The sequence below is a fragment of the Dryobates pubescens genome, chromosome 9, assembly GCF_014839835.1.
Source record: "Dryobates pubescens isolate bDryPub1 chromosome 9, bDryPub1.pri, whole genome shotgun sequence".
NCBI classification, from domain to species: domain Eukaryota; kingdom Metazoa; phylum Chordata; class Aves; order Piciformes; family Picidae; genus Dryobates; species Dryobates pubescens.
The window spans coordinates 1,312,127-1,337,886 of record NC_071620.1 but is presented as its reverse complement, the minus strand read 5'-3'; the positions used below and the strand labels follow the sequence as shown (position 1 = coordinate 1,337,886).

The 25,760-nt window shown below is 61.4% G+C and overlaps 1 protein-coding gene across 1 annotated transcript; it reads left to right on the top strand.

Annotated features, from left to right (window-relative positions):
• The first annotated feature begins 8,514 nt into the window (after positions 1 to 8,514).
• ZBTB14 (zinc finger and BTB domain containing 14) lies at positions 8,515 to 15,939 on the top strand. Its single transcript, XM_054164204.1, has 3 exons — positions 8,515 to 8,605; positions 12,521 to 12,604; positions 14,596 to 15,939. Exons 2-3 carry the CDS (start codon positions 12,602 to 12,604, stop codon positions 15,937 to 15,939), a joined length of 1,347 nt encoding a protein of 448 aa, XP_054020179.1. The 5' UTR covers positions 8,515 to 8,605; positions 12,521 to 12,601.
• Positions 15,940 to 25,760: the final 9,821 nt, after the last annotated feature.

Genomic DNA, 25,760 nt, shown 5'->3' with positions numbered 1-25,760 from the left:
TGCCATGGTGCCTTTATGGGGCAGAGGTGCCATGGTGCCTTTATGGGGCAGAGGTGCCATGGTGCCTTTATGGGGCAGAGGTGCCATGGTGCCTTTATGGGGCAGAGGTGCCATGGTGCCTTTATGGGGCAGAGGTGCCATGGTGCCTTTATGGAGCAGAGGTGCCATGGTGCCTTTATGGGGCAGAGGTGCCATGGTGCCTTTATGGGACAGGCTGTTGCTGTGGTGATGCCCAGAACCACCCCAGCCCTCCCCTGCCAGATGCAAGGGGCTCAGGAGGCACTGGGGTGTCCCTCTGGAAATCAGGGGGGGCATCTGATGGTGCCCACATTCTGCAGGCCTGGGGACCCTGGAGGTGCTTCAGAAGTGAGCTAGAAGAGGAGGAGGAGGATGCTGTGGAGATAGAGAGCGTGGAGAGCAAAGAGTCCCACCCCTGGCCCCCAGCTAACAGCCATCCTGTCCTGAGCTTTGGACTTGCTCTCTGCTGAGCACAGGCCCCAGCTGCTGCTGTTCCTTGTCCAGGAGCTCTGCCAAGATGTGGGCTGGTAGCAGTGAGATCAAGGAGCAGGCTGTGGGGCTGTGCAGGGCTGCTGTCTGCCCGGCCATAACAAAGCCGTCAGGGACCTTCATCCCCTCTGGTGTCACAGGAGAGAGGCTCTTGCAGAGCCGCTGGCTTGGCCTCTTGTGGCACTGACAGGGGTGGGAGCCCTGCTCTGCAGGTCACCAGCTGCCACCTCTTCTGCCTCCTCTGTTCCTGGGTGCACTTGAGAAACATCTTCACACTGCTCCCTGGACAAGGCCTTTGGTTCCTTGTCTGGCCCTTCTAATTCTGTCCGTCCATCTGCTCCTTCTCACTGCGTGCTGGGACCGTTATGCCCTTCCAGCTCCAGCCAGTCTTTCATCTCCCTGGTGTCCTTCCAGCTGTGTCACCTCTGGCTGCCACAGCTTGTGAAAGAGCTTCACCCCTGGTGAGCTGGGAACAAGAGTCAATCTGTTAGAGGGTAGGAGAGCTCTGCAGAGGGACCTTGCCAGGCTGGACAGATGGCAGAGGCCAAGGGCAGGAGATTGAACACAGCCAAGTGCCAGGGGCTGCACATTGGCCACAGCAACCCCAGGCAGAGCTACAGGCTGGGGGCAGAGTGGCTGAGAGCAGCCAGGCACAGAGGGACCTGGGGGGAGTGGTGGTCAGCAGCTGAACAGGAGGCAGCAGTGTGCCCAGGAGGACAAGTAGGCCAATGGCATCCTGGCCTGCAGCAGGCAGAGTGTGGCCAGCAGGAGCAGGGAAGTCCTTCTGCCCTGTGCTCAGCACTGCTCAGGCCACCCCTTGAGTCCTGTGTCCAGCTCTGGGCTCCTCAGGTCAGGAAAGAGGTTGAGCTGCTGGAAGGTGTCCAGAGAAGGGCAACAAAGCTGGGGAGGGGTCTGGGGCACAGCCCTGGGAGGAGAGGCTGAGGGAGCTGGGGTTGCTTAGCCTGGAGATGAGGAGGCTCAGGGGAGACCTCATTGCTCTCTCCAACTCCCTGAAACTCCTCTGTCTCTGTTGTGAACAGAAACCTCTATGTAGAGAGAATGTTTGAATGTTTCCCTGCACACCTGACCATCACAAAGGTCTTTTCCAACCTGGCTGATTGTGGGATTGACTCTGCGGCTTTCAGGCTCTGCTCTCCTCTCTCTGACCTTGGGACTCTCTTTTCTACTTCTCTGAAGGTCCAGGGGGAGGCCAAAAGGGAGCCTGTGGTCTCTGCAGCTGTCTTGGGGCCCTTTGTCCCCAGGAGGGGACAGAGAGCTGAATCAAAGGTGCAGGGGTTGCTGTGCTGCTGCTGTGCTCTCATTATGGCAATACAGCCTGAACACCTTCATTGCCTTTTGGAATCATCTATTCAGTTGCCTTTGTAAATACAAATCCATTTCTTTTCACGCCCAGGCTCCGTCTGTGGTGAGATTTGCTCTCTGGGGCAGATTGCGAAACAAAGACACAAAAGAAGAGTTCTTGGGGGGGATCTAATTCAAGCCATAACAACCTGCCCTCGAGCTCTCCCTCCGGAGCTGCCGCTCGGTGCTGCCCTTCCGGGGCTCACTGCCCCTCTTCAAGCTCTGGCCACCACGGCCCGTAGAGGAACTGCTGCAAGGAGGGCGCGGGGAGAGCAGCCTGGCTGCCAGCCTACACCGAGACACTGCTGGCCATGCCCCTGGCCATGCCCCGGGCCGAGCTTCCCGCAGCCCCCCGCAGCCCCCCGCAGCCCCGGAGGGCGCCGCGGCGGCAGCGCTCCCTGACCCGCGCATGCGCGGCACGAGCAGGGCCGGGGCTGCCTGGGGGGGCTGCCTGGGGGGGGCTACCCGGGGGGGGGGGGGGGCTGCCCGGGGGGGGGGGGGGGGCGGGGCTGCCCGGGGGAAGCTGCCGCGCGTGCGCCCGCGTGGGCGAGCCCGCGAGCGGCAGCAGCGGGGGCCGCGCGCTTGGCCCCGAGGCCTGGCGGGGCCTGAGGCGGTGGTGCCGGCACGGGGCCCGGGGACAGCTCAGGGCCCGGGGGCACCGCAGGGGCTGGTGCCGGCACGGGGCCCGGGGGCAGCTCAGGGCCCGGGGGCACCGCAGGGCCTGGTGCCGGCACGGGACCCGGGGGCAGCTCAGGGCCCGGGGGCACCGCAGGGCCTGGTGCCGGCACGGGGCCCGGGGGCAGCTCAGGGCCCGGGGGCACCGCAGGGCCTGGTGCCGGCACGGGGCCCGGGGACAGCTCAGGGCCCGCGGGCACCGCAGGGCCTGGTGCCGGCACGGGGCCCGGGGACAGCTCAGGGCCCGGGGGCACCGCAGGGCCCGGTGCCGGCACGGGGCCCGGGGGCAGCTCAGGGCCCGGGGGCACCGCAGGGCCTGGTGCCGGCACGGGGCCCGGGGGCAGCTCAGGGCCCGGGGGCACCGCAGGGCCCGGTGCCGGCACGGGACCCGGGGACAGCTCAGGGCCCGGGGGCACCGCAGGGCCCGGTGCCGGCACGGGGCCCGGGGGCAGCTCAGGGCCCGGGGGCACCGCAGGGCCCGGTGCCGGCACGGGGCCCGGGGGCAGCTCAGGGCCCGGGGGCACCGCAGGGCCTGGTGCCGGCACGGGACCCGGGGACAGCTCAGGGCCCGGGGCCACCGCAGGGCTCAGGGGCCAGGCATGGCCCTGCACATCTGTCCAGGAGGACGTGAAGGAGCTGTGCAGCTCCCGGGTGTCCGTCGGCTCCAAGGGCCTAGCAGCCGGAAGGCTCCGCAAGAGAAGCCCCAGAGATGCGTTGGGTTCCGCGGCTGCAGAGGGCCCTGGCAGCCCTGGCACCCCCCAGGCCGGAGCCGGAGGAGCAGCGGGGCAGGGCGGCTGGGGCCGGGGCAGCGGCAGGGCTGTGGGGCAGCTGCAGCCCGCGCGGCGCTCCGCAGCCTGTCCCTGTGGCGGCAGCTGCGCGGCACGAGGCCGGGCGGCAGCCCCGGCGCGCGGCTGGCGCTCGCATTACAACATCTGCAGGCTCAAGGGATGTTATCGCAGGCAGTTCCTTTAGATTTCCACATCCACGAATTTAAACCAGGAGATTGGGTTGTGATAAAAACGTGGAGAGAACAAACACTCACACCTCAGTGGGAAGGAGCCTTTCAGGTCTCGCTTACTGCAGAGACTGCAGTGCGGACAGCCGAGAGGGGATGGACACACGCCACAAGAGTTAAAGGAGCTGTGGATCCCCCCACCGAACGGACTGTGGTACCCCAAATGGAGGACCTAAGGATGGTCACAAGTGTCAGAGCAGCAGTGGCAACGGTCCTTGTCTGAAAACACAAACCCTCCCTGGACAAGGGGATATAATCCAAGCAGAGCATCGGTGGGATTGAAGGAGGCAAGGCCGGGTAGACCTCTGTAATTGCCACGAAGAAGATCTAGAGCCATGGCTGTGGGCAGCAACCCCACAGGCCATGTGAGTGGAGCTGCGAGTCAAACCAGACTCCTAATTCCCAGGATTAACCACTAAGAAATATTCTCAGGCAAGGAACATCAGTTGCTAAAATTGGGGTATTTTGTTGTTTGTTGTAGAGTTGTTGCCAAGTTAGGTTATTATGGCTCAAGCCAAATGTAGTAGAAAGAAGGGGAGGGATTGGGAGAAATTGCCTGTAATACTGGGCTTTGGCAAGGGGAATGACTGGGGAGCGTGGGGTTCCACCGTTGGGCTGATTGCTTGGTTGTGGTCTGTACTGTGTGGGGTTCCTTCTTGTGTATTGGGAGAGAAAGGTGAGGTGCCAGGAGGTCTAAAGACAGGCCAGGTCAAAAGTGCAGGTTTTGTCTGGCAGGGACTCGAGGCTCTGGGTTTGGTGGTGCAGGGCAGCAGGTCCCCACAGGCCTGTGCCTTGCTTTATGTTCCACAGCTCTGGGCCAGCCAGGAGCCACAGGGGAAGGGAATTGCAGCAGGGGATGGGTGAATGGAAGAGGCTTCCTGTCAAATGGCTTTGGGTAGATCCTGGGGTTTTGTAAGATTGTCTCTTCCTTTTTTCCTTCCCTTTTCTTGTTTCTCTTTTTCCAGGGAGCTTAACTGCTTTGCCTGATGAGAAGTTGCAGATTTGTGTTGGGCCTCAGCCACAAACCCTGACAGCGAGCGGGAAGCCTCCGTCCCCAGATGTGGAGCTGTGGGAAACCAAATTCCTCCCTGCAGGTGGCTCAGAAGCCACTTTCCTGTGGCACATGGGGGCAGGAATGTCCCTGTGGTAAGCTGCTGCAAGTGCCAGCCTTGGGGACTAAGCTCTGAGCCCCTTGAGCTCCTCACTCAGAGCTTGCTTGCAGGAAATGAACTTCTGCCTAGGCTTGGTGCCTGCTGCTCTGTGACTCCTGGCCCCTGCGCTCTGCTGCTCTGTGACTAGCTAGATGTAGCCTGGGCTAGCTGCCAAGCTTCCTACCTGATGCAGAATGTGCTGCTCTGTGCTCTGAGAGGGCAGCTTGCTCACCAAACCCTTTTGCATCTTGAGGTGGCAGAGTTTGGCCAGACAAGACACAGCAGCTTTGGACTGTGTGGGTTTGTTCCCCAATGCCCAGGAAGCTGTGGCTCAGCTGTGTGTGTCTGCCAAGGAGAGCTGCCCAGGGCTTTCCTTGGGTCTATGCAAGTCCTGGCGCTTGCAAAGGCTGAACAGCTCAGGGTGTGAGGGGATTAGAGCTGAAGGAGTTTTCAGGTGCTCTGCCCTGCTGAGCCTGATGAGCGGTGTGCAGCTAAGATCTCCCTCAGGGAATGCTTTCCCTTGGGGAAACCACTTTCCAGCCAGTGGGTAGCAAGAGAGGCCTGGCTGTGCCTGCTGCATGTGAGGGGGAGAGGGCAGAAGGAGCTGAGGCTGGCAAAGGAAGTGAGTGCTGGGGGTGCAGCTGTCCCCGAGATGGCAGCAGAGAGGGAGCAGCAGGGAAGAGGGCAGCCAAGGGGCTGAGGAGCAGCCAGGGCGCTGCTGGAGGGCAGGCAGGGACAGAGGTTGTGCTTGGAAGCAGCAGCAGAGAGCCCTGAGCGTCCCTGCTCAGCCCTGCTCACACGCAGCCTGCTCCACTGCGGCCTGCAGGGCTCTGGCTTGCTAGGGACACCCAGCTGGGGCCTGCTCCCTGACCTCACAGGGCCAGGGCAGCATCTCCTGGGTGACGTCACCAGGGGGTTGGGGGGTGGCCATCGGTGACGTCACGGTGCGGGGGCGGGGTCATGTCCCTTGGGTGAGGTCACAATGTCCCCAGGGATGGGTATAGAACCGGGCTGCACTCTGCCCCAGCCAGCTTTGGCTCTCAGCCTGGCTCGGGGGCTCTGCGAGAGACCCCTTGGGTAGTGCGAAGGGAACGCCGACAGGAGAGGACTTCTCTGTGGGACTGGAGCCTGAGCAGCAGGCAGCACTCACGGGAGAAGGACACAGATCCTGTCACAGGGTCCTGAGCGCTTGGCAGGCTTGCAGCTGTCCCACAGCCAGCGGTGAGCAGCAGCCCAAGGTCCCTGCTTTGCTTGGGCCGCTCCTGTCCAGCCGCCATGCTTGTGGCACTGGCGGTGACCCTGCTGTGGGCAGCAGTCAACTGTGCCCTATGGATGACAGAGGTGGGTGAGCCACTGCCTGGCACTGTGCCCTGGGGCCCTGCTGTCCCCTGGAGGGGCTGGCAGGGTGAGCTCAGGGTGGGAAGAGGGGGTGGCAGAGCCGTGGGAATCTGCTGAACAGGGAGGTGCAGGAGGGACCCTGGCAGCAAGTCTGCAGCACCAGAGCTGATTCTCCATCATCTGCCTGCCATGAGCAGCTTCATCCTCCCCATCCCCATCCTCCCTGCCCCATTCCTGTCCCAGAAGCAGCAGCTATCATCAGGTGCTGCAGGCAGGAACTTGCTGGAGGGACCCAGGGGACCTTTACAGAATCTTCCTTTCCCTGCAGGAGGCAGAACTGGCCCTGACTGAGGGCACGAGAGACGACCCTGCGAGTGCCACAGGTTGTGAGGGGGCAGCCCTGGAGGAAGAGCCTCTCTCTTCTGTGCCAGCAGAGGAGGAGGGGGCTGCATCTGCAGAGCTTGGCCCCCAAATGGATGTGGATCAGGCAGCAGCCCCAGAAACGGGCATGGATCAGGCAGCTGCTACAGAGGAGGTCATGGAGGTGAAACCTGCCCCAGCCGTGGATGTGGAGCTGAGTCCTGTGGCACAGCTTGGCACGGCCAGCGGCTGCAGCTCAGCTCTAATGGCTACAGCCCAGTGGCTGGTGGCAGAGGCTGTGGAGGAGGCAGTGCCTGAGGTGCTGTGGGAAGGCCTCAGGCATGAAGGGCAGAGGGCAGCTGGCAGCAGCCAGGCCCCGGCTCGCCGCCGCTTCGGGTCAGGCTTCTTGCGCAGGCTGCGCAAGGGGCTGAGCAGGGCACGCAAGAGCTTCCTCTGTGCCTGCTGCATCCCCACGGCACAGGAGGACTAGCACCGTGCCCTGCTGCCAGGGCCAGGCCCAGGGATGGACGTGGAACTGACACCTGCGTGGCTTTGCCACTGGAGTGGGCAGACTCCTGGGATGGTCACAGCGAAGCGGAGCTGCCCAGAGGAGCACAAAAGAGCTTGGCAACAAAAAAGCAAAGGTGAAAGAACAACAATAAACAACAACAACCACCACCAGCCAGTCGTTTGGGTTTGTGTCTGTGCCTGCTGCACTTCAGGGCAAGAGGAGGGGGACTGAGTGCTGGGGGTGCAGCTGTGCCATCACAGCTGGCCCCGAGTTGGCAGCTGGCTCTGAGCCCAGTGCCCAGAGGGGGAGCATCAGGCAAGACAGCAGCCAAGGGGCTGAGGAGCAGCCAGGGAGGCCTCATGCTGTGGAAGTTCATCTGAAATGTTCAGATCTTGATGGTTTCCTCTTTCCCTGGGGCTGGGACTCTTCAGCCACCCAGCTCTTGCCTATGGCTGAGACCCACTCGGTGCCCACCCTCAATGGGGACAGGCTGGCCCCTGGGCACAGCTGGCAGCAGCCCCCAGGGAGTGTGTTGGTGTGTGGGCAGGTGTGGGTGGGCTGCAGCAATGTGCCAGCAGGAACTCCAGCAGGGTCAGGCAGAGGAAGAGGCTTTCCCGCAGCAGCAGGGCTGGGGGAGAGCACTGCAAGGCTGGGGGAGGGGCTGAGGTGCCATGGCCGGAGCTTGGCCCTAGCTGGGTGTAAGCTGCTCAGGGAAGGCAGGGAGCGAGCAGGGCAGGGAGCAGCGCGGCGAGCAGCGCGGGGAGCAGCGCGGGGAGTGTGGCCCTCCGCATCCCACAGCAGCTGCAGGCCATGGAGCTGCCGCAGGTGCGGCCATAGGAAGAGCTGACAGAGCGCTCCGGGGGCAGGCTCGGAGGGCAGGCAGGGGGAGCGGCAGCGGGGGGCCGCCGCCGGCCGCAGCCTGCAGAGCCGCTGGGCTCCAGGCGCCGTCCCCAGCGCCGCTTCCCGCTCGGCGCCGGCCGCGAGCTGCCGGGGCGGGGCGGGGCGGGGCGGTGCTGCGCGGCGAGCGCGAGCTCCTCGCCTCAGTTCCCGCCCAGGCTCGGGGCCGAGCTCGCCGCCGCCGCCGGGCTCGCACACGCGGGCGCAGGCGCGGCGAGTACCCGCAGCCCGCCGCGTTTCAGAGGGGAGCGGGGCGCAGGGCCGCGGTACCGCTCCCTCTGGCCTTGCTGCCCCCGGTTCTCTTCAAGCGCGGCTCGGTCGCTACCGCCGATGAAGCCGAGGCTGTGCGAGGCGGCCGGGGCTCTCGGCGGCCCCCGCTCCTTGTCCTGCACGGCGCCGCTGCCTCCTTCCACTCTCCCCGGTGGAGGCGCGGCCGTGCTCGCACCGCGCATGCACGTAGCACCCTGCCCCCCCTCCTTCCCCTCCTGCTCCGCCGCCGTCCGCGGCGCGCGCGCGCGCACACCCGAGCGCTCGTGCAGGAGGCGGCGGGGAACGGCCGGCGGGACGCGCGCACACCACACATCCCCCCCCCCCCTTTCCCTTACTCCCTTTTCCCCCCTCCCTTCCCTCCTCTTCCACCCGCTTCCCTTTTCCCCTCCTTTTTTCCTTCTCCCCCCCCAGTCCCTTCTCCCCCTTCCCCGGTAACCGGCGAGCACACTTCTCTCCTCCCCCCCCCTTCCGCGTTCTCGCCGAAGCACGGCTCCGCGCGCGGGAGCGCGCCGGGGGCAGGTAAGCGCGAACCCTCTCCCCTTTCCCGTCCCCTTCCTCCGCTCTGTCCCCCGTTTCCCGTTCTCCGTTATCGGCGGGGCCGCCATTGCGCGCTCACGCGCGCCCCCGTCCTTCCTCCCTTCCTCCTTCCCCTTCCACCCTTCTCCCTTCTCCCCGCTCGCCGCCGCACTGGGTGCGATGGAGGCGCCGCGGGCGCGCCCGCCGCCACCGTCTCCGCCAGTAGCAGCAGCGGAGGCGGCGGCACGGAGCCATCGCGCCCGCGCACGGCGGCAGGAGGAGGAGGAGGAGGAGGAAGAGCGGCGGCATCCGCGCGCTGGGGACACAACAAAGGGGCAGGCGGCCGCGCAGGGAACGTGGCGCCGCCGCCGCCGGAGGAGGAGGAGAAAGGCGGAAGGGGATGGGGCAGGAGCGAAGGAAGATGGAAGGCGCGCGGGCAGCGCCGCCGCGCAGCCCCGACCGGCGGCGGCGAGAGGCCGCGGCTGCTCTTGGGCGCCCCCGGTGCGGGGAGCGGGAGCGCGGGCGGTGTCTCCCCGCTGCGGGTTCCTGTCGGGGCGGGTTGGGTCCCGCCGGGAACCCGCCTCCGCCGCGTCCTCGCCAACCCCAAGCGGGTGCGTGGAGGCGGGAGTGCGCCCGGCTGCTGGCGGCTGCAGGCGGGGACGGGCACGGGCACGGCTGGCACTGCCCGAGCCGCCGCGGAGCCAGCGGACAGCGGGGCAGGGACAACGCCGGGCAGAGCCGCACCGCTGCCCCGACGCTGTCACCTCGGGACGGGCTGCAGAGTTGCGGGAGAGAACCTCATGGAGTTCAGCCAGGGAGGAGGAGGAGGAACAACCTCCTGCAGCAGTGCGGCTGAGGGGAGACCTGTGGTGAAGCAGCTCGAAGGAGCTGGGAGTGCTGGGGAACAGCAAAGTCCCCAGGAGCCATCAGTGTGCCCTATGACCGAGGCAGCCAAAGGTGTTCTGGGGGGCATAAGGAAGAGAGTACCCAGCACGGCAAGGGAGGCTCTCCTGTACCTCTGCCCTGCTCAGGCCACAGCTGCACTGCTGGGGCCAGCTCTGGGCTCCCCAGCCCCAGAGGGGCAGAGAGCTGCTGGGGAGAGCCCAGGGCAGGCTGCAGAGCTGCTGAGGGGCCTGGAGCAGCTCTGGCAGCAGCAAAGGCTGAGAGCCCTGGGGCTGTGCAGCCTGCAGGAGAGCAGCCCCAGAGGGCAGCTGAGCAATGCTCAGCAAGAGCTGAAGGAGCTGTGGGGGGCAAGAGGCTGGGGCCAGGCTCTGCTGAGTGGTGCCCAGGGCCAGGCCAAGGGGCAGAGCCTGGAAGCCAGGAGGTGGCAGCTGAGCAGGAGGAGAAAGTGGTTTGGGGGGAGGCTGCTGGAGGCCTGGAGCAGGCTGCCCAGAGAGGTTGTGGAGTCTGCTGGGGTGGAGAGCTTCCAACCCCCCCTGGGCACTGTGCTGCTGGGCAAGCTGCTGGGGGGGGGCCTGCTGGAGCAGGGCTTGGGCTGGGGGAGCTCCAGACATCTCCCCTACCTCTACCAGTCTGAATAATTGCAATTAGCCTGCAGAATAATTAACGTGGTGGCAATGGGAGCCTCAGGACTGGAATGGTCAAGTGCCCAGCAGGCTCCTCTCCCACTGCAGCACCTTGAGTTTCTCACCGCAGTACCCCCATGCTGTGCCCACACACACACACTTGGCACACAATTGCTTTTTGCCTGATAAGGCTTATCAGAAGCACAGCAAAGTTACATTATCCGCTGGGCAGTAGCTCAGGCTTTTGGAGACTCATCCCCTGGCCCTGGATGTGCATCCATCCACCCATTTCCTTTGGGATCTCTGCCCATCAGATCCACAGCTGGGCTTGCTGATAGGTTCAGCAGAATGCTGATCACCTTTTTTGATGGGTCCAGGTCCAGCCAACATGGATTTAGGAAGGGCAGGTCCTGCCTCTCCAACCTGATCTCCTTCTATGATCAGGTGACTGCCCTGGTGGATGTGGGGAGGCTGTGGATGTGGTCTACTTGGACTTCAGCAAGGCCTTTGACACCATCCCCCACAGCAAACTGCTGGCTAAGCTGTCAGCTCATGGCTTGGACAGCAGCTCTCTGAGCTGGGTTAGGAACTGGCTGGAGGGCTGAGCCCAGAGAGTGGTGGTGAATGGTGCCACAGCCAGCTGGCAGCCAGGCACCAGTGGTGTGCCCCAGGGATCAGTGCTGGGCCCCAGCCTCTTTAGCATCTTCATTGATGATCTGGATGAGGGGGTTTAGACAGTCATCAGCAAGTTTGCAGATGACACCAAGTTGGGAACAGATGTTGGTCAGTTAGAGGGAAGAAGGGCTCTGCAGCGGGACCTCGACCCACTGGACAGATGGGCAGAGTCCAACAGGATGGCATTTAACAAGTCCAAGTGCCAGGGGCTGCACTTTGGCCACGGCAACCCCATGCAGAGCTACAGGCTGGGGTCAGAGTGGCTGAGAGCTGCCAAACAGAGAGGGACCTGGGGGTGCTGATTGACAGCCACCTAAACATGAGCCAGCAGTGTGCCCAGGTGGCCAAGAGGGCCAATGGCATCCTGGCCTGTATTAGGAATAGTGTGGCCAGCAGGAGCAGGGAGGTCATTGTGCCCCTGGACTCTGCATTGGTTAGGCCACACCTTGAGTCCTGTGTCCAGTTCTGGGCCCCTCAGTTTAAGAAGGACATTGAGACACTTGAAGGTGTCCAGAGAAGGGCAACAAGGCTGGGGAGAGGCCTTGAGCACAGCCCTGTGAGGAGAGGCTGAGGGAGCTGGGGTTGTTTAGCCTGGAGAAGAGGAGGCTCAGGGGAGACCTCATTGCTCTCTACAACTACCTGAAAGGTGGTTGTAGCCAGGAAGGGGTTGGTCTCTTCTCCCAGGCAACCAGCACCAGAACAAGGGGACACAGTCTCAAGCTGTGCCAGGGGAGGTTTAGACTCGAGGTGAGGAAAAAGTTCTTCACTGAGCGAGTCGTTCGTCATTGGGATGTGCTGCCCAGGGAGGTGGTGGAGTCCCCATCCCTGGAGGTGTTCCAGGGGAGATTGGACGTGGCACTTGGTGCCATGGTCTGGTTGTGAGGTCTGTTGGGACAGGTTGGACTTGATGATCCTTGGGGTCTCTTCCAACCTTAGTTATACTGTGATACTGTGGTTAGGGGGTTCCCTGAGTCCCAGCATGGGTGGAAGTTGGAAGGAACCTCTGGGGATTACCCAGCCCAAGGAGACTCCACAACCTCTCTGGGCAGCCTGCTCCAGGCCTCCAGCAGCCTCCCCTCAAACCACTTTCTCCTCCTGCTCAGCTGCCACCTCCTGGCTTCCAGGCTCTGCCCCTTGGCCTGGCCCTGGGCTCCACTCAGCAGAGCCTTGCCCCAGCCTCTTGCTCCCCACAGCTCCTTCAGCTCTTGCTGAGCATTGCTCAGCTGCCCTCTGGGGCTGCTCTCCTGCAGGCTGCACAGCCCCAGGGCTCTCAGCCTTTGCTCTCTCAGCAGCTTTGCAGCCTCCCCTGGGCTCTCTCCAGCAGTTCCCTGTTCCTCTGGGACTGGGGAGCACAGAGCTGAACCCAGCACTGCAAATGTGTCCTGAGAAGGACAGAGCAGAAGAGGAGGAGATTCTCTCTTGCCCTTCTGAGTTAATGCTGGTGATCCCAGTGGAGGTTTTCCAGAGCTTTAGCTCTGGCACAGGGCAAGCAGCAGTAAAGTGGAGTCAGGGAAGTAGCCAGAGGAGATGAAACACATGGTTGGTGACAAGGCTACTGTCAGATCAGTCTGTGCAGTCATCTGTGGAAGCAGTCAGAGGAGTTGAGTGTTTAAACAGCTCCTGTTGGGGGACTGTAGGCAGTGGAACGTGTTCTGGGTTCTCACACCAGCCCTGTTGTGTTGGGGTTTTAACATGGCTTTCTCTTCCTGTCCTTCAGGCTGCAGCTGGCCCCTGGGAAGGGTTCAGCAGCTGTCAAGAGTTTAAGAAGGCTTTGTTCAGAACACTTCCTGCATTGTTCATGGTGAGTCTTGGCCCTGATGTTTTGCCTTGGGTTTGTTCTGTGACAGATGGAGAGCATCTTACAGGTTTCCTTAAGCTCTAAGAGTGGCTTCTGGCTGGGCTGGTGGTTGGGCTTGATCTCATGAAGTTCAGCATGGGCAAGTGGAGGGTCCTGAGCCTGGGCTGGAATAACCCCCAGTACAGGTAGGGAATCAGCCTGCTGGAAAACAGCTCCAAGGAGAAGCACCTTAGAGTGCTGCTGGGTAACAAGTTCACAATGAGCCAGTGGTGTGCCCTCGTGGCCAAGAAGGACAGTGGGCTGCTGGAGCACAAGGAGAAGAGTGTGGCCAGCAGGTGGAGGGAGGTTCTGCTTCCCTTCTACCCTACTGAGGCCACATTTGGAATCCTGGGTCCAGTGCTGGGCTCCCCAGTTCAACAGACAGGGAACTGCTGGAGAGAGTCCAAGGGTGGCTGCAAAGCTGCTGAGGGGCCTGGAGCACCTCTGGGAGCAGCAAAGGCTGAGAGCCTGCAGAAGAGCAGCCCCAGAGGGGACCTGAGCAATGCTCAGCAAGAGCCAAAGGAGCTGTGGGGAGCAAGAGGCTGGGGCCAGGCACTGGTCAGTGGTGCCAAGGGGCAGAGCCTGGAAGCCAGGAGGTTCCATCTGACCATAAGGAGATACGATATGGCCTTGAACATCCCCAGGCAGGCAGCATCCACAACCTCTCTGGGCAGCCTGTGCCAGAGTCTCAGCAGCCTCACACTGAAGAACTTCTTCCTCAGCTCCACTCTGACCCTGCTCTACCTCAGCTCTAAACCATTCCCCCTTGTCCTGTCTCCAGACCCCCTCAGGATAAGTCTCTGCAGCCTTCCTGCAGGATCCCTTCAGGTACTGTCAGGCAGCTCTAAGGTCCCCCCTGAGCCTTCTCTTCTGCAGGCTGAACACCCCCAGCTCCCTCAGCCTGGCCTCACAGCACAGCTGCTCCAGTCCTCTGATCATCCTTTTGCCCTTCTCTGCACTGGGTATTACTCAGAAAGAATGATCTGGAGGTACTGGTCGATAGTAGGCTGAACAGGAGGCAGCAGTGTGCCCAGGGGGCCAAGAAGGCCAAGGGCATCCTGGCCTGCAGCAGGCAGAGTGTGGCCAGCAGGAGCAGGGAAGTCCTTCTGCCCTGTGCTCAGCACTGCTCAGGCCACCCCTTGAGTCCTGTGTCCAGCTCTGGGCTCCTCAGGTCAGGAAAGAGGTTGAGCTGCTGGAAGGTGTCCAGAGAAGGGCAACAAAGCTGGGGAGGGGTCTGGAGCACAGCCCTGGGAGGAGAGGCTGAGGGAGCTGGGGTTGCTTAGCCTGGAGAAGAGGAGGCTCAGGGGAGACCTTCTTGCTCTCTGCAGCTCCCTGCAGGGAGGTTGGAGCCAGCTGGGGGTTGGGCTCTGCTCCCAGGCACCCAGCAGCAGAACAAGAGGCCACAGTCTCAAGCTGTGCCAGAGGAGGTTCAGGCTGGAGGGGAGGAGAAAGTTCTCCACAGAGAGAGCTGTTGGCCCTTGGGATATGCTGCCCAGGGAGGTGGTGGAGTCCCCAGCCCTGGAGATGTTTAGGAAGAGCCTGGCTGAGGCCCTTGGTGCCATGGTTGAGTTGCTCAGATGGTGCTGGGTGAGAGGTTGGGCTGGGTGAGCTCTGAGGTCTTTTCCAACCTGGTCTATCCCCTTCCCCTTCCCCTTCCCCTTCCCCTTCCCCTTCCCCTTCCCCTTCCCCTTCCCCTTCCCCTTCCCCTTCCCCTTCCCCTTCCCCTTCCCCTTCCCCTTCCCCTTCCCCTTCCCCTTCCCCTTCCCCTTCCCCTTCCCCTTCCCCTTCCCCTTCCCCTTCCCCTTCCCCTTCCCCTTCCCCTTCCCCTTCCCCTTCCCCTTCCCCTTCCCCCTCCCCTCCCCTCCATTCTATTCTGTTGGGGCACGGAGGTGCCATCAGCTCTTGGGTTTGATGGCTTCAGCTTTGCCTCAGCTGTTTCCCTTTCTGTGTGCCAGGAGTTTTTCCTCAGCATGTCTGAGACCATCAAGTACAATGATGACGATCACAAAACTGTCTTCCTGAAGACCCTCAACGAGCAGCGCTTGGAAGGGGAGTTCTGTGACATCGCCATCGTGGTGGAGGATGTCAAGTTCCGAGCCCACCGCTGCGTCCTGGCCGCCTGCAGCACCTACTTCAAGAAGCTCTTCAAGAAGCTGGAGGTGGACAGCTCCTCGGTCATCGAGATAGACTTCCTGCGCTCGGACATCTTCGAGGAGGTCCTCAACTACATGTACACCGCCAAGATCTCCGTCAAGAAGGAGGACGTCAACCTGATGATGTCCTCGGGCCAGATCCTGGGCATCCGGTTCCTGGACAAGCTGTGCTCGCAGAAGCGCGACGTCTCCAGCCCCGAGGAGAACCCCCAGGCCAAGAACAAGTACTGCCTGAAGATCAACCGCCCCATGGGCGAGCCCAACGAGGCCCCCGACGACGAGGTGGAGGAGATCGGCGACCACGACGACAGCCCCTCGGACGTGACGGTGGAAGGGACTCCCCCCAGCCAGGAAGACGGCAAGTCCCCGACCGCCACCCTGAGGGTGCAGGAGGCCATCCTCAAGGAGCTGGGCAGCGAAGAGGTGCGCAAAGTCAACTGCTACGGCCAGGAGGTGGAGCCGATGGAGGCGACGGAGTCGAAGGACTTGGGGTCGCAGACCCCGCAGGCTCTGGCCTTCAACGACGGCATAAGCGAAGTGAAGGACGAGCAGACCCCGGGCTGGACCACGGCGGCCGGGGACATGAAGTTCGAGTACCTGCTGTACGGCCACAGGGAGCACATCGTCTGCCAGGCCTGCGGCAAGACCTTCTCGGACGAGGCGCGGCTGCGCAAGCACGAGAAGCTGCACACCGCCGACAGGCCGTTCGTCTGCGAGATGTGCACCAAGGGCTTCACCACCCAGGCTCACCTGAAGGAGCACCTCAAGATCCACACCGGCTACAAGCCCTACAGCTGCGAGGTGTGCGGCAAGTCCTTCATCCGCGCCCCGGACCTGAAGAAGCACGAGCGGGTGCACAGCAACGAGCGGCCCTTCGCCTGCCACATGTGCGACAAGGCCTTCAAGCACAAGTCCCACCTCAAGGACCACGAGCGGCGGCACCGCGGGGAGAAGCCTTTCGTCTGCAGCTCCTGCACCAAGGCTTTTGCCAAGGCCTCGGACCTGAAGAGGCACGAGAACAATATGCACAGCGAGAGGAAGCAGGTGACCGCCGCCAACGCCATCCAGAGCGAGACGGAACAGTTGCAGGCGGCGGCCATGGCCGCCGAGGCAGAGCAGCAGCTGGAAACCATAGCGTGCAGTTAGGGCGCAGGAGCGGCGGCAGCTCCAGCAGCGGCCCTGCGAGAGACAGAAGGGGGACAGGAAACCGGCTGGGCTGCGCTGCGACTGGAAACCCTCCCTTGCAGACAGAGCTGTGGGTGTCAGGTGGGAAGGCAGGGTGCTGCTCGGGCTGGGGGCTGCCAGGGCCTGCGGAGATGAGGCTCCCGCTGGACCCGAACTGCCTCTGTGGCCCTGAGCGGTGGTAACGTTGCCAAAATCTGCTTTTCCTTCGGGAAGGTGGGGTGAGTTCCCTGTCAAACAGGGGCTTGCCAGCCCTGGGTGAGGGCTTGGTTTTAGCTGGGATGCTGCATGTGGTGTGGAGACAGCACAATGGGCGTCCGCAGAGGTGGAGAGGTGGCGTCTGGAGTTGTGGGGGTGCTCCAGAAACCACTTCCTGTCAGATGCCTCAGCTTTGAAATGCCCTTCTGTTGCCACCTGCTGTAGCTGCTAGAGGTTGGTACAACTGGGTCCTGGAGTGGTGTGGGTCGGGAGTTGCCTTGGTCTGTTCTCAGCTTGGGTCCTCACAAGGGAAGTGGTTTTCCACTGTCCCACACAGAGCTCCTGAAGCAGCTTATGGAATGAATCACAGAATGGGTTGGGTTGGAAGGGACCTTCAAGATCATCCAGTACCGACCCCCCTGCCGTGGGCAGGGACACCTCCCACTGGAGCAGGATGCTCAGGGCCTCATTCAGCCTGGCTGTGAACACTTCCAGGGGTTGGAGCCTCCACAGCTTCCCTGGGCAAGCTGTTCCGGTGTCTCACCACCGTGCTGGAGAACAATTCCCTCCTGATGTCTGAGTGCAAGGGTGATCAGAATGATACTGGTTTGAGTTCCATGCCCTCAGACAGAGATCCTCTGATTTTAACCAAGGGGGCAAATGTAATGAAATTCATAGAATGGGTTGGGTTGGAAGAGGCCTTTAAGGTCATCTAGTTCCAACCCCCTTGCCGTGGGCAGGGACACCTCCCACTAGGGCAGGATGCTCAGAGCCTCATCCTGAAAACCAATGCTGCATCCTTGGCAGTGGTCCTGGCTTGGTGGAGGCTGATGGCCTCCACCAGTCCTTCTGGTGGGGAAAAAGAATCTGCTGTCTTTGCTTTGGTGTTCACTCCTCCACCATCTCCTGGAGAAGGGACAGAGCCACAAAGGAGGTGCAGCATGGAGAAGGAGACATGGTCCTGACTCTGACCTGGTAGAAATGAATGAAAGCTTTTCATGCCACAGTGAAGGCAAAAAGAGCTCTAGGGCAGCTCTTGATGGTCAGCTCCCTGCAGCCAGCTCTTTGTGGGAGACCTCTGTGTGGTCAGCTCGAAGTGAGGACAGCTCTCCACGGGGCAGCAGGTCCTGCTGGTTCTCCTCAGTGCATTGTGAGCTTCACAGCAAGCCTTGAACATCAGTTTGGGCTCTGCATGCCACCATGGGCAGCCCGTGGTGGAGGTGGGGAGGTAGACTTCTCACATCCACCTGCCCAGCAGCGTGGGTTTTGCAGGGAAAGCTCTACTCACAAGGGAGCAGAAGTGTGCAAACTGATGAGGCACACAGGTTGTACCAGGTGCTGGCCAAGCTACTGACACTCCTTCATCCTGCTCAGCCATGAGGGGGCTCCAGCTTGCTCTGCCGTTGGTGTTGGTGACTCAGTCCTGAAGTCAGAATTAAACTGACCATGAGATGAAGGCAAGGATGAGATCACAGACTCCCAATCAACGTGCACTGCAAAGCCTAACGTTTCAGCTGGCCAGCTAATGTGCAGCTGGAGTGCAAAGGTGGGTAGGGAGGACCACAGGAGGGGTTTGCTCCACAAGCTGGGTGGCCCAGGTCTGAGGAGGGTGCTGGGGGCGGGGTGGGTGGGATGCCATGCAGGCAGGAATGAGCTTGTGGGTGGTGCCACCGCTGCCTGCTGTGAGGGACCAGCGTGGAGCTGGGCACAGAGGGCTGGCCACAGAGATGCAGTCACAAAGAGTGGGCTGCAGAGAGTGGGCCCCAGAGAGATGGCCAGGAAGGGTTGGCCACAGAGAGCTGGCCAGGAAGGGTTGGCCACAGAGAGTTGGGCACAAAGAGTGGATAGCAGAGAGTGGGCCCCAGAGAGCTGGCCAGGAAGGGTTGGCCAGAGTTGGGCACAAAGAGTGGATGGCAGAGAGTGGGCCCCAGAGAGCTGGCCAGGAAGGGTTGGCCACAGAGAGTTGGGCACTAAGAGTGGATAGCAGAGAGTGGGCCCCAGAGAGCTGGCCAGGAAGGGTTGGCCACAGAGAGTTGGGCACAAAGAGTGGATAGCAGAGAGTGGGCCCCAGAGAGCTGGCCAGGAAGAGCTGGCCATAGACAGTTGGGCACAAAGAGTGGATGGCAGAGAGTTGGGCACAGAGTGGGCCCCAGAGAACTGGCCAGGAAGGGTTGGCCACAGGGAGTTGGCCACAAAGAATGGATGGCAGAGAGTTGGGCACAAAGAGTGAGCCACAGAGAGCTGGCCATGAAGGGTTGGCCACAGAGAGTTGGGCACAAAGAGTGGGCCCCAGAGAGCTGGCCATGAAGGGGTTGGCCACAGAGATGCAGTCACAAAGAGTGGGCTGCAGAGAGTGGGCCCCAGAGAGCTGGCCAGGAAGAGCTGGCCATAGACAGTTGGGAACAAAGGGTGGATGGCAGAGAGTGGGCCCCAGAGAGCTGGCCAGGAAGAGCTGGCCATAGACAGTTGGGAACAAAGAGTGGATAGCAGAGAGTGGGCCCCAGAGAGCTGGCCAGGAAGGGTTGGCCACAGAGAGTTGGGCACAAAGAGTGAGCCACAGAGAGCTGGCCATGAAGGGTTGGCCACAGAGAGTTGGGCACAAAGAGTGGGCCCCAGAGAGCTGGCCAGGAAGGGTTGGCCACAGAGAGTTGGGCACAGAGTGGGCCACAGAGAGCTGGCCATGAAGGGTTGGCCACAGAGAGTTGGGCACAAAGAGTGGGCCCCAGAGAGCTGGCCAGGAAGGGTTGGCCACAGAGAGTTGGGCACAGAGTGGGCCACAGAGAGTTGTCCACAGAGTGGGCTGCAGAGTTGGCCACAAAGAGTTGCCCATGGGGAGCTGGCCCACTCTGGGTTGTCAGTGGCAGAGCTCTGGAGCTGCAAAGCACAGCCCAGGGCTGTCACCTGCCTGGGGGGTGTGTGCTGTGGCTTGTCACAGCAGCTGAGGGTTCCTGTTCCAGCTTCAAACCCTCTTCTGAGCCACCAGCTGCAGGCAGGAGGCAGAGGTGAGGGAGGGGCTTTGTTGGTGAGCCATCCAGAGGCAGTGCCCCTTGGTGGGTTGTTACTTAATGGCCTGGGGGTTGTGTTGTGTTTTTCTTCCAGAGAGGCTGGGGCAGATGCTGCCCATTGCACTGCTAGTCAACAAAGTGCCCTTTGGATTGCAAGTCTGCTGCATGCAGCCCACAGGAGAGGACAGCAGAATGCTGGGGATGTGGTCCCAAGGGACACTGAGCCTCCACTTGCACTCTCCAAGTGCTGCGGCCAGTGCCAGGACTTCACTGGCAGTTGGGATGGGCCAAAGCCTCATGGCTTGGGGCACCTGGCTGGATGCTGCCCTTCACTCTGCACACTGAGACTTGCCACCTGCCAGATCCCACCTTGCTTTTCTCCAGAGCCATGGCAAAAGAGTGGACTTTGGGCACTGGTTTATGGAACTTGGATCCTGGGGAGGTTGGGGGTGGGGATTTTTATGTTCCTCTGGGGTTGGTTTGGTTCTGTTCTGAAGTTCCTTTGTGCTTTTCTGCTGGGGTTGGGTTGTGTTTTTTATGATTACAGCTTTATTTTCATCACCTCCTCCTCATTAAAGAGCTCTCTTCCAACATCCCAGTCCTGGTTTGGAAAGCTGGGAAGGGGGGAGGGGGGGCAGGGCTATAAATAATAATCATCATGATAATAATTAAAACCAAATCCCTGAAGTGCAACATTTCAGAGGCCAAGGGCTCAGGCCCAGCCAGCAGGGATCCAGGCAGGGCAGGTCCTGCCTCACCAACCTGAGCTCTGGCACTGCCTGGTGGCTGTGGGGCAGGCTGTGGATGGAGTCTGCCTGGACTGCAGCAAGGCCTTTGCCACCATCCCCCACAGCAAGCTCCTGGCCAAGCTGGCAGCCCCTGGCTTGGGCAGCAGCTCTCTGAGCTGGGTTAGGAACTGGCTGGAGGCTGAGCCCAGGGAGTGGTGGTGAATGGTGCCACAGCCAGCTGGCAGCCAGGCACCAGTGGGGTGCCCCAGGGCTCAGTGCTGGGCCCCAGCCTGGTCAATATCTTTATTGATGATCTGGAGGAGGGGATGGAGTCCAGCAGCAGGAAATGTGCAGCTGACAGCAAGCTGGGGGCAGGAGTTGAGCTGTGAGAGGGGAGGAGAGCTCTGCAGAGGGACCTTGCCAGGCTGGGCAGAGGGGCAGAGGCCAAGGGCAGGAGACTGAACACAGCCAAGTGCCAGGGGCTGCACTTTGGCCACAGCAACCCCAGGCAGAGCTACAGGCTGGGGGCAGAGTGGCTGAGAGCAGCCAGGCACAGAGGGACCTAGGGGCAGTGGGGGACAGCAGCTGAACAGGAGGCAGCAGTGTGCCCAGGGGGCCAGGAAGGCCAAGGGCATCCTGGCCTGCAGCAGGCAGAGTGTGGCCAGCAGGAGCAGGGAAGTCCTTCTGCCCTGTGCTCAGCACTGCTCAGGCCACCCCTTGAGTCCTGTGTCCAGCTCTGGGCTCCTCAGGTCAGGAAAGAGGTTGAGCTGCTGGAAGGTGTCCAGAGAAGGGCAACAAAGCTGGGGAGGGGTCTGGAGCACAGCCCTGGGAGGAGAGGCTGAGGGAGCTGGGGTTGCTTAGCCTGCAGAAGAGGAGGCTCAGGGGAGACCTTCTTGCTCTCTGCAACTCCCTGCAGGGAGCTTGGAGCCAGGTGGGGGTTGGGCTCTGCTTCCAGGCAGCCAGCAGCAGAACAAGAGGCCACAGTCTCAAGCTGTGCCAGGGGAGGTTCAGGCTGGAGGTGAGGAGAAAGTTCTCCACAGAGAGAGCTGTTGGCCCTTGGGATGTGCTGCCCAGGGAGGTGGTGGAGTCCCCAGCCCTGGAGGTGTTCAAGAGGGGATTGGATGTGGCCCTTGGAGCCATGGTTTGGTCATGAGGTCTGTGGTGCCAGCTTGGACTTGATGATCTCTGAGGTCTCTTCCAGACTTGGTGACCCTGTGAGGTGTTTGGCTGGGTGTGCTCATAGATACAAAGCTCAGGAGGTCCCCATGTGGGATCTGCAGCTTTTCCCTTTTCCTCCTTTCTAAACACATTAACCTTGCTCTGGTTTGGGTGTGTTCTTCACTTAAAACTCTCTCCACTTCTCCCCAGAGGATGAAATTCCAAGCAGAAGGCTGGGCAGGAGGCACAGAAATCATCCCCCAAACCCTAAGGGTTTTCATGGAGTTGTTTGGCTTGGAAAAGCCCTTCCAGAAAGGGCCCAACCATTCTCTAACTGCCTCTCTTCTGCTGCCATGGCCTGCCCAGGCTGGGGAGAATCAGAGAATCAACCAGGTTGGAAGAGACCTCAGAGCTCATCCAGCCCAACCTCTCCCCCAGCACCATCTGAGCAACTCAACCCTGGCACCAAGGGCCTCAGCCAGGCTCTTCCTAAACACCTCCAGGGCTGGGGACTCCACCACCTCCCTGGGCAGCACATCCCCAGGGCCAATCTCTCTTGCTGGCAAGAACTTTCTCCTCACCTCCAGCCTGAACCTCCCCTGGCACAGCTTGAGACTTCCCAGCAGGGAGGGCTGGGAAGGGAGCTCCTGAGCTGCCCCAGCCCAAGCCCTGCTCCAGCAGGGCCCCCCCAGCAGCTTGCCCAGCAGCACAGTGCCCAGGGGGGGTTGGAAGCTCTCCACCCCAGCAGATTCCACAACCTCTCTGGGCAGCCTGCTGAGCATCCCCAGCTCCCTCAGCCTCTGCTTCTCCAGGCTGAGCATCCCCAGCTCCCTCAGCCTCTGCTTCTCCAGGCTGAGCATCCCCAGCTCCCTCAGCCTCTGCTTCTCCAGGCTGAGCACCCCCAGCTCCCTCAGCCTCTGCTTCTCCAGGCTGAGCATCCCCAGCTCCCTCAGCCTCTGCTTCTCCAGGCTGAGCATCCCCAGCTCCCTCAGCCTCTGCTTCTACAGGCTGAGCATCCCCAGCTCCCTCAGCCTCTGCTTCTCCAGGCTGAGCATCCCCAGCTCCCTCAGCCTCTGCTTCTCCAGGCTGAGCATCCCCAGCTCCCTCAGCCTCTGCTTCCCCAGGCTGAGCACCCCCAGCTCCCTCAGCCTCTGCTTCTCCAAGCTGAGCATCCCCAGCTCCCTCAGCTGCTCCTCTCCAGCCCTGCTCTCCAGACCCTTCCCCACCTCTGTTGCCCTTCTCTGGCCCTGCTCCAGCCCTCAAAGTCATTGGAGTGAGAGACCCAGAGCTGAACCCAGCACTCCAGCTGTGCCCCCACCAGTGCCCAGTCCAGGGGGACAATCCCTGCCCTGCTCCTGCTGGCCACACCGCTGCTGCTCCAGGCCAGGCTGCTGGTGGCCTCCTTGGCCACCTGGGCACACTGCTGGCTCATCTTCAGCTGCTGGTGAACAACACCCCAGGTCCTGTTCTGCTGGGCAGTTCCCAGCCCCTCTGCCCCAAGCCTGGAGCCTCCATGGGGTGGTTGTGACCCAGTGCAGGACCCAGCCCTTGGCCTTGTTGAACCTCACCTCACTGACCTTGAGCAGGTCCCTCTGCAGGGCTTTCCTCCTCTCCAGCAGATCAACACTGCCTCCTTTTTGCTACAGAATGGGATCATTTGAGCTAAAAGCCCTCAAGGCTTGTAGGGGAAGTTGCCTCCTTTTCAAAGCCTTAGCTGCCAGTTCTCTGGGCAGCCAGCCAGGACTCTGCAGGTTGCATTCCAAATGCCAGGCCAGCAGCTGCTCTCCAGCATTTCTCCCCATCCAGATGCAACCCAGCCCCAACCACCCTCATCCCAGAGCAGATGGGAGGACTGCCATGGACAGCTTTGCTTCAAGATGGGCCCAGAGGGCTCTTCTCAGGGATGGCCTTTTAATTGGAAGATGAGAAACAGGAGGCAAGAGAAGAGCTGAAACGAGTGGCTGGTGCAATATTGATTGCTTTGCAGGCTCCTGCTCTCCCCTGGGCTTCTCTTTGCTCCTGGAGATACTTACAGACCTCTGAAACTTGATGGCCTTGGACTCAGCAGCTCCTCCAGAGGTTCTTGGGGTCTGCCAGGGTTTTAAATCTTCTATAGCTAAGCATCTGATCTTCTATGGATAACCATCAAAACCTTGCACACAGCAGCCCAGAGTGGGTGGAAGTTGGAAGGGACCTCCGGGGCTGCCCCAGCCCAAGCCCTGCTCCAGCAGGGCCCCCCCAGCAGCTTGCCCAGCAGCACAGTGCCCAGGGGGGGTTGGAAGCTCTCCACCCCAGCAGACTCCACAACCTCTCTGGGCAGCCTGCTCCAGGCCTCCAGCAGCCTCCCCCCAAACCACTTTCTCCTCCTGCTCAGCTGCCACCTCCTGGCTTCCAGGCTCTGCCCCTTGGCCTGGCCCTGGGCACCACTCAGCAGAGCCTGGCCCCAGCCTCTTGCCCCCCACAGCTCCTTCAGCTCTTGCTGAGCATTGCTCAGCTGCCCTCTGGGGCTGCTCTCCTGCAGGCTAGGAGAAGGTTTGTGGTGAACTTCTGAGTGGAGGCAAGGTGACTGATGTAATGAAGTGGTGTAGGTGTTGGGGGAGCAGCAAGGAGGAGGGGAAAGGAAGGAGCAGAAACTTCTAATGTCAGTGGTGGTGAAATGAATGCCAGCTCACTAGCACAGCACCCAGAGCAGGCTGCTCAGAGCCCCAGCCAGCCTGCCCTGCAGTGCTGCCAGCCATGGGGCAGCTCCCACCCCTCTGGGCAGCCTGGGCCAGGCTCTCCCCACCCCCAAGGGCAAACATTTCTCCCTTCTCTGCACTCTCTTGGAGTCCAAACCATCCCCCCTTGGCCTGGCACCACAGGCCCTGAGAAAAAGTCTGTCCCCAGCCTTCTGCTCACCCCTGGAAGCACTGAAAGGCCACCTGAAGGGCTCCTGAGCCTTCTCCAGGCTGCACAGCCCCAGCCCTCCCAGCCTGGCCTCCCAGCAGAGGGCTGGAAGCCCTCCCAGCACTGCTGTGGCCTCCTCTGTCCCCTCTGCAACAGATCCCTGCCTGTGCTGAGAGCTCCAGAGCTGCCCCAGCAGCAGAGGGGCAGAATCCCCTCCCTGTCCCAGCTGCCCACACTGCTGGCATCAGCCCAGGCCAGGCTGGGGCCGGGCTGGCAGCGCTCGGTGCTGACTCAGCTCCAGCTTTGCACCTCCCAGCACCCCCAAGTCCTTCTCCACAGGGCTGCTCTCCATTCCTCAGCCTGGGTTGGTGCCCTAGGGGATTGTCCTGACTCAGGAGGACCTTGCACCTGGCCCTGTTGAACCTCATGAAGTTCTCACCTCCCCTCCCCAGCTTATCCAGGAGCACATTTGCACCTCCTTCAGTTCCCACTGGTGAGTGCTGCAGCGTGGGAGCTTGTCTGAAATCCACATGGAAACTGTTTGAACTGCCTTGGACTTCTCAGAGCTGAGTTCTTGTCTTGAGCAGTGCAGCCAGGACTCCATGGCCTCAGCATCTCATTGCTTGCTTCATCAGCCTGCCCCCTGAGCCTGAGCATGGCTTCCCTGCTTCTGCCCACAGACAGCAGAGACACAGAAGGCAGTGAGTGGAAAGGGTTTGTTTTATTCAGCAGCATCACATCTGTTAAGAATCTCTAAAGTCTCTGTTTTCTCCAGAAAATAGAATTTGTCAGTGAAGGTAGCAAAAATACCTGCATCCCCCTGGCCTAGGAGGGCCACCAGCCTGGGGACAAGGGCCCTCACCCATGGGACAGCTCTCAGCTGCTTACCCTGCATGCAAGCGAGAGGGGGAACAGCCTTTGGCATGGGGAGACACCCAGGGCATGCCTTCAGCTAGGGCTGTGCCATGGCAGGAGGTGCTCTGCTTGGCTGCCACTGAGTCCCAGAGTGGGTGGAAGTTGGAAGGGACCCCTGGAGCTGCCCCAGCCCAAGCCCTGCTCCAGCAGGGCCCCCCCAGCAGCTTGCCCAGCAGCACAGTGCCCAGGGGGGGTTGGAAGCTCTCCACCCCAGCAGACTCCACAACCTCTCTGGGCAGCCTGCTCCAGGCCTCCAGCAGCCTCCCCCCAAACCACTTTCTCCTCCTGCTCAGCTGCCACCTCCTGGCTTCCAGGCTCTGCCCCTTGGCCTGGCCCTGGGCACCACTCAGCAGAGCCTGGCCCCAGCCTCTTGCCCCCCACAGCTCCTTCAGCTCTTGCTGAGCATTGCTCAGCTGCCCTCTGGGGCTGCTCTTCTCCAGGCCCTAGGTCTTCCCCAGCTTTGTTACCCTTCTCTGGACTCTCTCCTGCACCTCAAGGTCCATTTTGGAGTGAGGGGCCCACACCTGAACCCAGCACTCAAGGTGCAGCTTCACCAGTGGCAGTCTGTGGCCTTGTTCATTGCAAGACGTGCCACCAAGATGCACGAAACAGAAGGTCTGGGAGCCCCTTCAGATATTTTCCTCAGCACCCATACAGCTCCATTCCCCCAGGCTGGACTTCCCCAGTTCCCTGAGCTGCTCCTCAGGAGCAGATCTCCAGAGGTCCCTTCCCACTTCCACCATTGGTGGAATTCTCCTTTAGCAGCTCTGAGCAGTGCTGTTTAAGGTGAATCTGTGCACTCACTGCAACCATCTAAGGAACTTCATGGCCCACCACATGAGAACCATCTACCAGGACAGAACTCACTCACAGTGCTTTGCTCTCCTTCAGGGTA